The sequence below is a fragment of the Saimiri boliviensis genome, chromosome 4, assembly GCF_048565385.1.
Source record: "Saimiri boliviensis isolate mSaiBol1 chromosome 4, mSaiBol1.pri, whole genome shotgun sequence".
Taxonomy (NCBI): Eukaryota; Metazoa; Chordata; class Mammalia; order Primates; family Cebidae; genus Saimiri; species Saimiri boliviensis.
In genome coordinates, this window is record NC_133452.1 from 58,576,706 (window position 1) to 58,593,620 (window position 16,915).

The 16,915-nt window shown below is 42.0% G+C and overlaps 1 protein-coding gene across 5 annotated transcripts in view; it reads right to left on the bottom strand.

The window, feature by feature from the left end:
- The window catches only part of RPF2 (ribosome production factor 2 homolog), a 61,216-nt gene that overhangs the window by 39,967 nt on the left and 4,334 nt on the right, over positions 1-16,915 (bottom strand). For 3 of the 5 annotated variants that reach the window (XR_012517221.1, XR_012517222.1, XM_039467487.2), the window contains exons 2-5: positions 14,885-15,017; positions 10,921-10,958; positions 7,493-7,532; positions 1,421-1,502 (exon numbers count right to left, since the gene is read on the bottom strand). Coding sequence is in view for 3 of the 5 variants with exons in the window: in XM_039467487.2 (XP_039323421.1) it covers positions 1,421-1,502; positions 7,493-7,532; positions 10,921-10,958; positions 14,885-15,017 (293 nt within the window). In the remaining 2 variants the exon portion in view is untranslated. Of the gene's footprint in view, positions 1-1,420; positions 1,503-7,492; positions 7,533-10,920; positions 10,959-13,918; positions 13,989-14,884; positions 15,018-16,789; positions 16,901-16,915 lie in introns of all 5 variants that reach the window. The other 2 variants (XM_074397602.1, XM_074397603.1) reach the window with 2 other exon arrangements.

Consider the following 16,915-nt stretch of genomic DNA (forward strand, 5'->3'; position numbering starts at 1 on the left):
TAGGCAGACATGTGCAAGACAAGAGAGGCTGCCCACTCACCCCAACCAGGAATGTCAGGCAACCATCATGTGATAGGCAACCATCAGGTGATGATCAATTACTAAACTCTAAAATAGTAATTGGTTGCAGCCAGTGCAGGGAAAGGTAGGCTCCCAAGAAATAGAAAACACCTGAGGCTAGTGATTAGCAATTTCCCAGTTAAGATCTCAGGAGTTGAGTGAGTGGGCTCAAACATGCAAACTAGGAGGCAAAATGGCAGACTTTAACAGGTATATGACCTTGCTCTATGCATCATATGAGCAGCCATACTACTCCAGTAACACACTGTGCATGTGGCCCCTCCCAAGTGCTGACAGGCCACTGTGCAGGCAGACAGCTCATCCCAAGGAAAAATCAAGGGAGGAGGCCAGGCACGCGGGTTCACACCTGTAATCTCAGCACTTTGGGAGGCCAAGGTGAGGGGTCACTTGAGGTTAGGAGTTCGAGAGTACCCTGAGCAACATGGTGAAACCCTGTCTCTACTAAAAATACAAAAAGTAGTTGGGTGTGGTGGTGGGCCCCTGTGGTCCCAGCTACTCAGGAGGCTGAGGCAGGAGAACTGCTTAAACTCAGGATGTAGAGGTTGCAGTGAGCTGAGATTGAGCCATTGCACTCCAGTCTGGGCAACAGAGCAGAGCAAGACTCTGTCTCAGAAGAAAAGAAAAAAAAAAAAAAAGAAAAGTCAAGGGAGGAGAGACACCAAACCCCTGAAGCATACCAACATATAATGGCAAACAGCACAAAGGCCAAATAGCACACTTGAATCTCTCGAGTTGCCTGCTTGGCGCTCTTCCTTTTGTTCCTGCTCTATAATTTTTCTTTTCCTTGAGACAGGGTCTCACTCTGTCACCCAGGCTGGAGTACAGAGGTGGGATCTTGGCTCACTGCAACCTCTGCCTCCGAGGTTCAAGCGATTCTCATGCCTTAGCCTCTTGAGTAGCTGGGACTACAGGCATGCATTACCATGCCTGGCTAATTTTTGTATTTTTAGTTGAGGTGGGGTTTTGCCACAATGGCCAGGATGGTCCCAAACTCCTGGCCTCAGCCTCCCAAAGTGCTGGGATTACAGGCGTGAGCCACCATGCCCAGCCCCTGCTCTAAAACATTTTAATAAACTTTCACTCCTGTTCAAATACTTGCCTCACGGAAGTTGCAGTAAGCCAAGATCACGCCACTGCACTCCAGCCTGGGTGACAGAGTGAGACTCTGTCTCAAAAAAAAAAAAAAAAAAACTTGCCTCAGTCTCTCACTCTGCCTATGCCCGTTGGATGAGTTCTTTCTCTGAAGAGGCAAGAACCAAGCTTCGGCAGACCCGTACAAATTCACGGCTACTAACCAGTTGACTTTTAATGAAAACATTAAAAAGTGAATTATACTTACCTATGACTAGATTATTTGGCCGCTTCTTATTATGGGAGCCAAACATGAATAAAGAACAATCTGACTTCTTTGCAAAGAATTCCTATAAAGCAAAATAATCCCATTTAGTCAATGCATCCATTTAAGAACTTTAAGAATCTTACCTTTACAGCTTTTCAGAAACAACAACAAAAAAATACACAGAAAAAAAAAAGAATCTTATCTTTAAACTCAGGCCTGAGTCAGTGGCTCACACCTGTAATCCCAGCACTTGGGAAGCCAAGGCGGGTGGACTACTTGAGGTCAGGAGTTTGAGACCAGCCTGGCCAACATGGTAAGACCCCATCTTCACTAAAAATATAAAAGGCAGCTCTGTATGATAGTGCACGCCTATAATCCCAGCTACTCTAGTGGCTGAGGCATGAGAATTGCTTGAACCCAGGAGGGAGAGGTTGCAGTGAGCCGTGAACGTGACAATACACTCCAGCCTGGGGGACAGAGTAAGACTCTGTCTCAAAAAAACAACTGTACCAGTTTTTTTTTCCAGTGGAATTTAATGAAGACTTAATGAATCAGAAAGGAGAATACAGAGGCAAAGTATTTCTAGCTTTTTACTTCAAGTTTTCTGATTTGGGATACATAGGGAAAAGATGTGCATTTCAAGACTAAGAATACATGAAAACTATTAGGTTAATAAACAAAATAAGACCATTTATTTTGCTATGCTGTCATTTTGGAATAGCACACCAGGTGTTTCATTTGCTGAACAAATCTCTTTTATTCACAGGATAGCATTACTATCATTGCATACATTTAAAATACACATGAGGCTGGGCAAGGTGGCTCATCCCTATAATCCCAGCACTTTGGGAGGCTGAGGCAAGCAGATCACCTGAGGTTATCTGATGTCAGGAGCTTGAGACCAGCCTGGCCAACATGGTGAAACCCTGTCTCCACTAAAAATGGAAAAATTAGCCGGGTGTGTTGGCGCATGGCTGTAATCCCAGCTACTCAGGAGGCTGAAGCAGGAGAACTGCTTGAACTTGGGAGGCAGAGGTTTCAGTGAGCCGAGATCATGCCATTGCACTCCAGCCTGGGAAACAAGAGTTAGACTCCATTTCAGAAAAAAAAAAAAAAAAATATATATATATATATATATATATATATATACCTGGCTGGGTGCAGTGGCTCATGCCTATAATCCCAACACTTTCGAAGGCTGAGGTAGGTGGATGGCCTGAGATCAGGAGTTTGAGATCAGGAGTTTGAGACCAGCCTGAGCAATATAGTAAAACCCCATCTCTACAAAAACTACAAAAAATTAACTAGGTATGGTAGTGAGCACCTATAGTCCCAGCTACTTGGCTGAGCGGGGAGGAAGGATTGCTTGAGCCCAGGAGATGGAAGCTACATGCAGTGTGCCATGATGGCACCACTGCATTCCAGCCTGGGTGACAGAGCGGCACCATCTTGGGGGGAAAAAAAAAAAAGAGAGAGAGAGAGATTTTATCCATTTGGCTCTCAGAAGTATGGACTTCCTTTACAGATTTAAGAGTAGTAAAAAATGTAAGTGTGGAGTTCCAATCCTAGGCAGCTCTTTTTACATGCCTATAGTCTCCACATCTCAGACACTTTACTGAGATCACCACTCTTAGCCAGAAAATCGGAATAAACATGTTTTAGTCCAAAAGTCAATTGGAAAGCCTCTTAGATTAATATATACATTTAAAAAAAAGAACAGATGAAAGAGTCATAACCCTCAATTTTTCTTTACTGCTTAAAGGACTCTCTGAGGTATGGGCCCTTAGTTTACCATTCATTCTAGTCTCTAAACAGAAGCATAAAGGGCAAACAACTCCCCATCTGACCTGTCCACAACCAGCGTGAGGGATGCAGAGTCAGAGAGTCCAAGAATTCAGGCTCTGCCACTAAGTATCTGGACAAATAATCTTTTCTGAGAATTAACTGTATCCTTAAGGATAATACCACCTCTCGCAAAAACCTGCAAAGGCCACATGAGATGTCATATGTGAATACCTTGTACAATGTTGTAGAATGTCTCGAACAAAGCAGGTGTTCAAAAAATATTTTTTATGGCCAGGTGTGATGGCTCATGACTGTCATCCCAGCACTTTGGGAGGCTAAGGTGGGTGGATCACTTGAGCTCAGAAGTTAGAGACCAGCCCGAGCAACATGGCAAAATCCTGTCTCTACTAAACATAGAAAAAAATAGCTGGGTGTGGTGGTATGCACCTATGATCCCAGCTACTCGAGAGACTGAGGTGGGAGGATCACTTGAACCAGGGAGGTGGAGGTTGCAGTGAGCTGAGATGGCGCCATAGCACTCAAGCCTGTATGACACAGACCCTGTCTCAATTTAAAAAAAAAAAAAATATATATATATATATATATATTTTTTTTTTTTTTTTTTTTTTTGAGACGGAGTTTCACTCTTGTTACCCAGGCTGGAGTGCAATGGCACGACCTCGGCTCACTGCAACCTCCGCCTCCTGGGTTCAAGCAATTCTCCTGCTCCAGCCTCCTAAGTAGCTGGGATTACAGGCACACACCACCATGCCCAGCTAAGTTTTTGTATTTTTAGTAGAGACGGGGTTTCACCATGTTGACCAGGATGGTCTCGATCTCTTGACCTCGTGATCCACCCACCTCAGCTTCCCAAAGTGCTGGGATTACAGGCTTGAGCCACCGAGCCCGGCCTATATATCTTTTTTTGTATGTCTAAATCAATGGAATTACTTTCTTAAAATTTTAAAAACATTCTTAAAATTTTAAAAAAACTTTCTCATGTTACGACTAACATCCCAAAGCTTTCCATAAAACGCCCTTCAGATATAGAGTGTTTTAAATACATACACACGTGTGAATGTGTGTGTGTGTGTGTGTGTGTGTATAAACTTATCTCGTTCTCCACAAAATCTGCTTTTTATTTCTTAAAATTCTTGAGCAGGGGTAGTCAAACTATCTGCAAAAAGCCATATAATAAATATTTCAGGCTCATCCTTTAGTTGTTAACCAACTCTTCTTTTTTTTGTTGAGACAGGTTCTCACGCTGTTGCCCATGCTAAAGTGCAGTGGTGCAGTCATAGCTCACTATAATCTCACACTCCTTTGCTCAGGTGATCCTCCTGCCTCAGTCTCCCAGGTAGTTAGTACTTGGGCTCCCACCACCATGCCCTGCCAATCTTTTTATTTTTTTAAGAGATGGGATCTCAATATGTTGTGTTAGGCTGGTCTAGAACTCCTGGCCTCAAGCAATCCTCCTACTTCATTCTACCAAAGCTTGGGATTAGAGGTGTGAACCACTGAGCCTGGCCTAACCAACTCTTTAAAAATTTAAAAACCATTCTTAGCTTATGAGCCTCACATAAAGAGGAATTTGGTCTGTAAGAAGTGTATTTTTGCCAACCCTTGTTCTAAAACAGCAAAGCTCATTTCTCCAAGACTGTAGTGAAAGAAATGTGTGGAGAGGCTCGGAAAAAGACAATTGACCACTGTTTCTAACACAACCACTCTTTCCCTAGCCATTTTTAGCTCTGTAGGTCTGGGATTCATAGAGCTAATAAATATATCCTGTATCTGGAGGTAGGAGATCAAAGAGAGGGAATGCCACAACCTCAAGTACAGGAAAAGCTGTTGTATCAACACTAGACTAAAAAAGTTCAAAGTGCTGGAGAATTCACTACATAACACTACCACATAGTGGTCGTGCAACTAAAAGCATTATGGTATCAAAAGACAAAACCAGGCGTTGATTAAGTGGTATATGAAAGACAGAATCTTGAGATAAATCTTATATTTTTACTTTCATGATCTCTTCAACAAATGATTATAAAAAAACATGAAACAAAGTAATTTGAAAAAACTGAGTGAAATGTATTTTATCAATACTTTTCTTAATTTTCACTGCAGTTAGTTACAATAAGATATTTGATTTAACCAAATTAATCATTGAGATTGTAAGCAAAAGTTCTTTCTTTTAAAATCGCTAACTAAAAGGAAAAAGAACATTAAAAAGGTCAGGTGGGCAGATCATGAGGTCAGGAGATTGAGACCATCCTGGCTAACACAGTGAAACCCCATCTCTACCAAAAATAAAAAATTAGCCGGGCATGGTGGCACATGCCTGTGATCCCAGCTACTCATGAGGCTGAAGCAGGAGAATGACTTGAACCTGGGAAGCGGAGGTTGCAGTGAGTTGAGATCACACCATTGCACTCCAGCCTGGGCGACAGAGTGAAACTCCATCTCAAAAAAAGAAAAAGGGAAAAAAAGAAACAACAAATAACGGGTTCCCGGTTGGGTATAATTACAGCCGTAAGCCCAGCACTTTAGGAGGTCAAGGCAGGCAGATCACTTGAACTCGGGAGTTTAAGACCAGATTGGGCAACAACATGGCAAAGCCCTGTCTCTACAAAAATCAGCCAGGCATCATGCTGTCTACCTGCAGTTCCTGTTTCTGAGGTGGGAGAATGGCTTTAGCCTGGGAGGTGGAAACTGCAATGAGCCGAGGTCATTCCAATGTACTCCAGCCTAGTTGACAGAGCCAGACCTTATTTCAAAATAAATAATGGGCTCCTATCAAGAAAACGTAATCATATTTTTATTTATTTATTTATTTATTTTTAAAATAGAGATGGGGTCTCGATATGTTATCCAGGCTTGTCTCGAACTCCTGGGCTTAAGCCACCTCCTGTCTTGGCCTCCCAAAGTGCTGGGATTACAGGTGTGAGATACTGTGTCCAGCCCCTGATAATTTTCTTAAAGAAGAAACCAATATCATCACACACTGAAAGTCCATTCATCATTCCTCATTTACTATAAACAACCTTTCATTTCACTTCCTAGTCTTTTTCATTTAGTTTTGGTTGATTACACACTCAAACAAGGATTTAATTAACTCTAGCAAAGCAAGTGACATCTGTTAGCAGTAATTCAGGTAGTGTTCTTTGTTTTAAAAGTATCCAAGCTGGGTGTGGTAGACACCTGTAATTCCATCTACTTGGGAGACAGGCACTGCTTGAGCCCAGAAGTTTGAGACCAGCCTAGGCAACATAGCAAGATCCAGTCCTTTTTTTTTTTTTTTTTTTTTTTTTTTTGAGACGAAGTTTCGCTCTTGTTACCCAGGCTGGAGTGAGTGCAATGGCGCGATCTTGGCTCACCGCAACCTCCGCCTCCTGGGTTCAGGCAATTCTCCTGCCTCAGCCTCCTGAGGAGCTGGGATTACAGACACACGCCACCATGCCCAGCTAATTTTTTTGTATTTTTAGTAGAGATGGGGTTTCACCATGTTGACCAGGATGGTTTCGATCTCTTGACCTCGTGATCCACCCGCCTCGGCCTCCCAAAGTGCTGGGATTACAGGCGCGAGCCACCGAGCCCAGCAAGACCCAGTCTTAAAAAAAAAAAGGCAAAAATATCTGAAGGAAGAGTCATACTTTTTAAAACTCAAAGTTGCTCTATGAAAATAGATTTATAGCAAACTTCTTTTAAAAATTCATTATGTTCTTTAAATGAAATTCAATTTTTTTTTTTTTTTTTTTGAGACAGATTCTCGCTCTGTCACCCAGGCTGGAATGCAGTGGTGCTATCTTGGCTCACTGCAACCTCCACCTCCCAGGTTCAGGCGACTCTGCTGACTCAGCCTCCTGAGTAACTGAGATTACAGGCAGACACCACCACACCCAGCAAATTTTTTAAGTACAGACAGGATTTTATCATGTTGGTCAGGCTGGTCTTGAACTCGTGACCTCATGATCTGCCCGCCTCGGCCTCCCAAAGTGTTGGGATTACAGCTGTCAGCCAACCTGACTGGCCTAAATGCAATTCAATTTTTAAAACTTTTATCAATAAAAAACGCTATCGGTGCAGGCAATGAATAACACATTTCCCAGCCATAGTGAAATGAAAGATCTATAGGGAAATTTTTTAAAGTATTTCCCTCTCCATTTTACATCAAAATTTCCTCACACAGGATGACTTTTAATTTTAAAAAATCACAAATTTGGAGTACAAATGAATTAGTCTAGATAATTACTATTTATATGCTCTCTTAAATCATATTCTTTTACTTACCAGTGATGTCTGATCCTCAAAAGGTCTTGTAATATTTTTCCTAAGAATATAAAAAAAGTGACCGTAATTTTAATAACCTCAAGTATACACAATTAATATATTAAGGTAATTTTGTATTCAGATTAAAAAAACTGAAAAAAATATTCACTCAATTAAAAAATATTCATTCAATTCAAAACAAATTCAAATATTTATTCAGTGCCTATTATATGCCAGGCACCATTCTAGTAACTAGTGATCTTATACTACTACATGAAATAAGATGCTGGCTTTCATGGAGTTTATACTCTAGTGGAAAAATACAGTCCTCTGTCCATATGGATTCTTCATCCTACTGCATCCATGGATTCGAACAACCACAGACTGACAGTATTTCATAGACAAAGGAAGTGCGGGATTACAGGTGTGAGCCACCTGTAATCCCAGCACCTCAGGAGGCTGAAGCAGGCAAATCACACGGTCAGGAGTTTGAGACCAGCCTGACCAATACGATGAAACTCAGTCTCTACTAAAAAAACCAAAAATTTTTATTTGTTTTGTATATACCACTGGGCATGGTGGTGGGCGCCTGTAGTCCCAGCTACTTGGGAGCTGAGACAGGAGAATCACTTGAACCCGGGAGGCAGAGGTTGTAGTGAGCTGAGATGGCGCCACTGCACTCCAGCCTGGGCAACAGAGCAAGACACTGTCTCAAAAAAAAAAAAAAAAAAAACAGATAGTGGTCAAAGAAAGATTAGCCAGGCACAGTGGCTCATGTTTATAATCCCAGCATTTTCAGAGGTTGAGGTAGGAGAATTACTTTAGGCCAAGAGTTCAACACCAGCCTGAGCAACAAAGCCAGATCCCATCTTTACCAAAGACAAAAAAGAAAAATTAGGCCGGGCGCGGTGGCTCAAGCCTGTAATCCCAGCACTTTGGGAGGCCGAGGCGGGTGGATCACGAGGTCAAGAGATCGAGACCATCCTGGTCAACATGGTGAAACCCCGTCTCTACTAAAAATACAAAAAACTAGCTGGGCATGGTGGCATATGCCTATAATCCCAGCTACTCAGGAGGCTGAAGCAGGAGAATTGCCTGAACCCAGGAGGCGGAGGTTGCGGTGAGCCGAGATTGCGCCATTGCACTCCAGCCTGGGTAACAAGAGCGAAACTCTGTCTCAAAAAAAAAAAAAAGAAAAAGAAAAAAGAAAAATTAGCCAGGTGTGGTGGCATGCACATGTAGTCCCAGCTACTTGGGAGCTTGAGACAAGAGTATCACTTAGAGCTCATGAGGTTAAGGCTGCAGTGAGCTACGATCATGCCACTGCACTCCACCTTGGGCAACAGTGAGACCCTGTCTCTAAAAAAAAAAGTTAACTAAGAAATAAAAAGATAGTCTTCTAGTACCCTTGAAAAGGAACAAATAAAAAGAAAATAAAAGCAAGAAAAACCAGATAATACAGCATTATAACTATTTACAAAGCATTTACATTATATTAGATATTACAAGTAATCGAGAGAGAATTTAAAGTATACGTGACTTACTTTTATGGGAAGCACATTTTTAAAACAAGTATACAGGAGGATGTGCATGGGTTATATGCAAATACTAGGCCATTTTACGTAAGAGACGTGCATTCCCAGATTTTAGTATCTAAGGGGAGGTTTCTGGAACCCATCACCCACAGATACTGAGGGATGACTAGCTTATTCCAGGGCTGTGGTAAGGAGAAAGACAGTATTTTGTGGTGTCCGAAAGTAAGGAAGTACTCAAAAACAGGGGGCATGTTGAAAGGTCATAGGAACCAATCTAAAAGCATTCCCAGCTGGGTGTGGTGGCTCACACCTGTAATCCCAACACTTTGGAAGGCCAAGGCCAGTGGATCACCTGAGGTCAGAGTTCGAGACCAGCTGAGGCAGGATAACCACTTAAACCCAAGAGGCGGAGGTTGCAGTGAGCTGAGATTGCGCCACTGCACTCCAGCCTGTGTTGGACTCTGTCTCAAAAAAAAGAGTTCCCAATTGCCAAAGGTAAAAAAATTTAAGCAACAAAATTAAGAAATGGGATTATAATCCAGATGAATATACGAGGAAAGTGCAAAATTTCTGTAATGTTCTTGACAACATGCATAACCTCAATCAATTCATGAGAAAAGTTAAACCCAAACTGAGGGATAATTTACAAAATAACTGACAAGTACTTTGTCAAAAATGTCAAGGTCATCGAATACAAGGGAAGACTAAGGAACTGTCACAAACTAGAGAAGGCTAAGGAGGCATGAAAACTAAATGCAACATGGGATCCTGGAAGAGAAAAGAATATTAAAAGAAAAACTGGTCGGGCACAGTGGCTCACACCTATGATCCCAGAACTTTGGGAGGCTGAGGCGGACAGTTCATGAGGTTAGGAGTTTGAGACCAGTCTGGCCAACATATTGAAACCCCATCTCTACTAAAAATATAAAAGATTAGCCAGGTGTGGTGGTGTGTGCCTATAATCCTAGCTACTCGGGATGCTGAGGCAGGAGAATTGAGTGAACTGGGAGGTGGAGGTTGCAGTGAGCCAAGATCACGCCAACTCCAGCCCAGGCGACGGTTTGAAAAGAAGAGAAACTGGGCCGGATGTGGTGGCTCACGCTTGTAATCCCAGCACGTTGGGAGGACAGGGCAGGCAGATCACGAGGTCAGGAGATGGAGACTATCCTGGCCAATATGGTGAAATCCCATCTCTACCAAAAAGACAAAAATTAGCTGGATTTGGTGGCTGTAAACCCAGCTACTCAGGAGGCTGAGGCAGGAGAATTGCTTGAACCAGGGAGTTGGAGGTTTCGGTGAGCTGAGATCAGGCCACTGCACTCCAGCCTGGCGACAGAGCAAGACTCCGTCTCAAATTTAAAAATTACAAAAATTAGCCAGGCATGACTGCCCACGCCTATAATCACAGCTACATGGGAGACCAAGGCAGAAGAATCACTTGAACCCGGGAGATGACGGCTGCAGTGAGCCAAGATCATGCCACTGCACTCCAGCTGGGCGACAACAGAACTCCATCTCAAAAAAAAAAGGAAAAACTGGTGCTAACCATATGTCTGTAATTTGATTAACATGAGTGAATCAGTGTTAATTTCTTAGTTTTGATCACTGCATATGTTTATGCAAGATGCAACATTAAGGGAAGCCAGGTGAAGGGTATATGGAAATTCTGCATTATTTTTGTACCTTTCTGTAAATTTATAATTATTTCAAAATACAATATATATGCTATGGTTACAACTATGCAAGGACATTCAATACAAATGAAAAAAAAGGACCAAAAGAAAAAATTATAATATTAAAAACTATAAGGAATTTTAGTAACTTTAAAAAAAATGTTTTCCAAATCTTCTATAAATGGTTACTTTTATAATGAAACAAAACATTTAAAATACAGTAAAAGAAATCATGACTTACTTTTTATACAGTACACTGTACGGTTTTTTCAGTGCATACTGTAAAACAAAGTTCATAGCTTTCAAAACAAAATACATACTGAAAAGCAGAAATAAAATTAAGCATCATAACAGTCACTCTACAAGATTGCTCTGGGCCCTGAATCTTGTTCTGATGCCTTCTGCTTGGCTCCCTTCTGACCACTTACAATCACTTGTGACATAAGCTTAGCATTCCCGTATTAGACTTTCAATATAAAAGTTTCTATGCCCTTTCCATAGTCTATCAAACTTAAACAATTTCCTTCATTTCTTTAAACTTGACTTAGTCCATTCTCTCTGTAGGGAAACAATGTCAGGTGCAGTGGCTCACGCCTGTAATCCCAACACTGTGCGAGGACGAGGCAGATCGTTTGAGCCCAGGAGTTTGAGACCAGCCTGGGAAACACGGCAAAACCCTGTCTCTACAAAAAACTGCAAAAATTAGCCAGATATGGTGGTACATGCCGGTAGTCCCAGATATTTGGGAAGCTGAGGCAGGAGGACCACCTGAGCCAGGAAGTCGAGGCTGTGGTGAGCCGTGACCACACCACTGCACTCCTGCCCTGCTGAAAGAGTGAGACCCTGTCTCGGAAAAAAAAAAAAGTAGACAAAACCACAAAAACTAAATTCTATCAGGAAAGGCTGATAGATTTAAACAACGTTGTGTGGAGATAAGAAAACTTAGAAACAGTCACAATGATGACAATCAGAATACTAGCCAGGGTTTAAACACAGCACTTTAAAAAACGCCCATTATTCCAACATTCTTCTGTTTAACTTCCTACTCCTAACCATCCACTAATAATCATTCTTTTTTTTTTTTCCTTGAGACAGGGCTCTCACTCCGCCGCCCAGGCTGGAGCTGAATGGCATGATTAAAGATTAATGCAGCCTCAAACTCCCGGGCTCAGGTGATCCTCCAATCTCAACCTCTCATGTACAGACACATACACCACACCCAGCTAATTTTTGTATTTTGAGTGGCGATGGGGTTTCATTACGTTGTCCAGGCTGTATTTTATTATTTTTAAAAATTTAGGGGCTGGGCGCAGTGGCTCACGCCTGTAATCCCAACACTTTGGGAGGCCAAGGCGGGTGGATCACAAGGTCAAGAGATCGAGACCATACTGGTAAACATGGTGAAACCCTGTCTCTAATAAAAATACAAAAAATTAGCTGGGCATGGTGGCAGGTGCCTGTAATCCCAGCTACTCAGGAGGCTGAGGCAGGAGAATTGCCTGAACCCAGGAGGCGGAGGTTGTGGTGAGCCGAGATCGCACCATTGCACTCCAGCCTGGGTAACAAGAGCGAAACTCCGTCTAAAAAAAAAAAAAAAAAATTAATCTATAGAGATAGGGTCTCACTTTGTTGTCCAGTCTGTTGCCCTGGGTTTAAGTAATCCTCCTACCTCAGCCTCTCAAAGTGCTGGGATTACAGGTGTGAGCCACCACACCTGTCCTATAATCATTTACTACTTGTATGTCAGTACTGCTTTACCACAGAGAATAACAAAGATATCATCAGGTACTACCTTGCATTAGAGAAATGAGTAAATGAGGGAAACAATGAAAAATAAGGTACAGAGATCATTCATTAACTATCAGAGTTGGTGAACAAAGGAAATGCAACAGTAAATCTACCTTTTCAAGTACTAAAACTTTCCATGATTCTTGGCCAACTATTTCCCTATTTCTGTGTAATAAACATTGCTACCTCTTCTTGATAACTCAGAGTCATCATGATGAATTTTAATGACCGTGGTAATCTGTAATATTGTGCTGCTTTTAAAGCTTACTTAAAGATGTAGGGTCATTTTGCTGACAGATTCTGAAAGGAGAGGGGCAGTGTCCCATCAACACAGTGACACTCAGACAAACATTTCAAAAAAGGGATGGGCATATATAAGACATTCAGACATCTGAACTGACTATGCTTATCAGGCATAGAGTTTAGCCAAGTTTAAAAATAATTCAAGGCCAGGCGTGGTGGCTCACGCCTGTAATCCCAGGACTTTGGGAGGACGAGGCAGGTGGATCACTTCAGGTCAGGAGTTCGTGACCAGCCTGGCCAATATGGTGAAACCCCATCTCTACTAAAAAAAAAAACAACACAGAAATTAGCTGGGCATGGTGGCGTGAGCCTGTAGTCCCAGCTACTCGGGAGGCAGAGGCAGGAGAATCACCTGAACCCAGGAGGCAGAGGTTATAGTGCCAAGATGCCCAGAGGTTACGGTGCCAAGATGGCACCATTGCACTTCGGCCTGGGGAACAGAGAGAGACTCCATCTCATTAACAACAACAAAAATGTATTCAATTACTTGATTTACTGATTTAATTCAAAGATCTATTGGCTGTACTCAAGGCCTAAATAGTCAAATAACCTACTAGATGTCTCCACACACTCTGCCTTTCATTCATTGATTACATATTTATCGAGGACCTACTAGGTCCAGACACTGGGCTAGACACTAGGCTACAGAGGTAGAAAGAAACAAAGCTTTTATTTTCATTACTTAAATTACATGTCCCAAACTGAACATTTCATCTTTCCATCCAAACCTGCCCCACTTGATACATTTTCTAATTGGCATTATTGCCCATCAGGCACTCATTCCAAAAACCTGGAAGTCACACTGCTCATTAGTTCCCAACTCTTCTACCCTCAACATCTATTCTTTCTGGTCATTTCTCATTTTCATTGCCACCACTGAACTCCAGATGCTCTTCACCTGGCTGGCAGCAATGGCTTAGTTTCCTACATTTGCTCTCAACCCTCTCTAACCAAGCCAATGAAAAGGACTGATGGTATCTGTTGCTTAATATCTTTCAATGACTACGTAGAGCTTTCAGATTAAGATTCAAACTCCAGGTTATTGTATGACCCATGCCTCCTCTTCTAGCCTCACCTAGCACACTATCCTTTAACCATGCTCAATTATTTATTGTTCTCCAAATGCATCAATGCTCCTTCATACTCACTTTTGCATAAACTGCTTTCTCAGCCTCAGAGGGTCTTCTCTTTCTCTCCCACTTTTTGCTCCAACTTCCCCTTCAAAATGAAGCTGAAGTGTTATCCCTGGGAGAACCTTCCCTGGGCGGAGGTCCCCCAGGTGATTTTTAACTGTTTCCCATCCTACCCTGTCCATGCTTCCAGTAGAGCATGATGCGAAAACTTTTCACACGTCTATCTCTCTAAGCTCACTGAAGGCACTGTGTCTCACCTATTAATTTGCAGCACTGGCACAGTAACTGGTGTTTTTGAATGACTAAATATACAGCAATATGCAGTTATTTCGCTTTACAAGTTAATTTTTTTCCTAAAATGTAAGCCAAATTCTAGCAACTGAAAACAGTTTATATTTATTTATTTATTTTTTTTTTTTTTTGAGACGGAGTTTCGCTCTTGTTACCCAGGCTGGAGTGCAATGGCGCGATCTCGGCTCACTGCAACCTCCGCCTCCTGGGTTCAGGCAATTCTCCTGCCTCAGCCTCCTGAGTAGCTGGGATTACAGGCACGCGCCACCATGCTCAGCTAATTTTTTGTATTTTTAGTAGAGACGGGGTTTCACCATGTTGACCAGGATGGTCTCGATCTCTTGACCTTGTGATCCACCCACCTCGGCCTCCCAAAGTGCTGGGATTACAGGCTTGAGCCACCGCGCCCAGCTACAGTTTATATTTATTAAGGGAGACCTTCACCCTAACAGACTCACCTGTGTTACTAAATAAAATACAATAAAATTTACTAAGAAAACGAGCTGCTTTAAGAAAAACTAGTAGTCGGTGCCTCGAAAGGTAAATATAACTCCTCAACTTTAGCTCTTCTCTAAGACTAGTTGTTCTTAAGACAAGTTTATCTATGTATTGCTCTGGCAGCCCAACCCAGCATGCTGAAAATTCTAAAATGACTTCAATGTCTTTTAAAGATTAAGTATATATACTTACCACATCTTTAAGTACTTGTGTCACTGTTGCATTTGCATTTCCCCCTTTAATCAGCATGGCATTTTTAATGTTTTCATTGAGTTTCGGTTCTCTCTTCTCAAGGAATCTCTTGGCTCTTTTTGTTTTGGGCTTTCTGTTTAGAAAAGCACAATTCATAACTATTTAAACATTTTCCTCACATAGCAAAGCCATGACTTAATGAATATCCAAATTCTTAAAAACTGAGGCTTTTTTTTTTTAACTGAGACATTAACATATTTGTCATTTAGGATTCCACCCTTAAACAAAATCTCTCTTTTTTTTTTTTTTTTTAAAAAGACAGAGTCTCTCGGCTGGGCGCGGTGGCTCAAGCCTGTAATCCCAGCACTTTGGGAGGCCGAGGCGGGTGGATCACGAGGTCGAGAGATCGAGACCATCCTGGTCAACATGGTGAAACCCCGTCTCTACTAAAAATACAAAAAATTAGCTGGGCATGGTGACGCGTGCCTGTAATCCCAGCTACTTAGGAGGCTGAGGCAGGAGAATTGCCTGAGCCCAGGAGGCGGAGGTTGCGGTGAGCCAAGATCGCGCCATTGCACTCCAGCCTGGGTAACAAGAGCGAAACTCCGTCTCAAAAAAAAAAAAAAAAAAAAAAAAGACAGAGTCTCATTCTATTGCCCAGGCTGGAGAGCGATGGCACAATCTCTGTTCACTGCAACCTCTACCTCCCAGGTTCAAGCAATTCTCCTTCCTTGGCCTCCCAAATAGCTGGGATTACAGGCACATACCACCATACCTAGGTAATTTTTGTAGTTTTAGTAGAGACAGGATTTCGCCATGTTGGCCAGGCTGGTCTCAAACTACTGACTTCACGTGATCCACTTGCCTGAGCCTCCCAAAGTGCTGGAATTACAGGCGTGAGCCACAATGCCAGACCAAAAGCTCACTTTTTTGGGAGATATTAGTAAAAGATATGTCATTATTACTGTTAAATAAGTGTTTTGTTACTTTAAACAAAAAAAAGCTTTCATTTTTCTATTCCCATTCTTTTATTACTGTTCTTTTTCAAATCTTTTTTAAGAAAAAATAAAGGACTCAAGTAAATACTGTCGCTATTTGTACTCTTCTTTCTTCTTGAAATTAACCGCATCCTGTACCCTAATACAAAGAATTGAGCAAAAACTGCTGATCAACCTGTGGGCATTTACTAAACAGAAGACTAATGACCGCTTAGCCTTCTTTTAGGCTTAAGACCACAATGCCTGCCAGGAAGTATACACGGGTTACACTCCAGCATCATGGCTGAGAATGTCAACATTGCCAACAATAGGGAATAATAAAGTTGATGTTTACGTGGAGTCACTCTATTAAGGCTTAATCTTCACCACAATCATAAGAGTTACAATTCTTATCTTCACTTTACAGATGAGGCAATTGAATAGACAGGTAATGTGCCCAAGATCACAGAGCAAGTAAACAGGCCAATCTTTAAAAGGAGCTAGGGGTGGGTGGTGGTTCACAGCCTGTAATCCGAACACTTTAGGAGGCCAAGGTGGGCAGATCACTTGAGCCCATAAATTCGAGACCAGCCTGGGCAACATCGCAAAACCCTGTCTCTACAAAAAATACAATAACTAGCTGTGATGGTGTATGCCTATAGTCTGAGCTACTTGGCAGGCTGAGGTAGGAGGATTGCTTGATCCCAGGAAGGCCAAGGCTGAAGTAAGCTATGATCAGGCCACTGCACTCCAGCCTCGGTAACAGAGAGATGCCCTGTTTCAAAAATTTAATAAAAATAAAAAAAAAAGCTAGATTTAAAAATTCATGTAAAATATGAAGGGAAAATAAATTCATTATTCTGTCTTTATGATACGACAGTAGGAGTGGCATGTTTTTATACACTTCTGTTCAAAAAATGGGCTTCACCTCTGCTTCCTCTACAATGAGCACCTTGCTTTTCAGACAGTCTCCGCCATCTACTGGAAGAATTCCTCCTCTCAAATAATTATGACCCTCCCTCGTCCAGTCCCATGAACACTTTGGGAAGAAAAA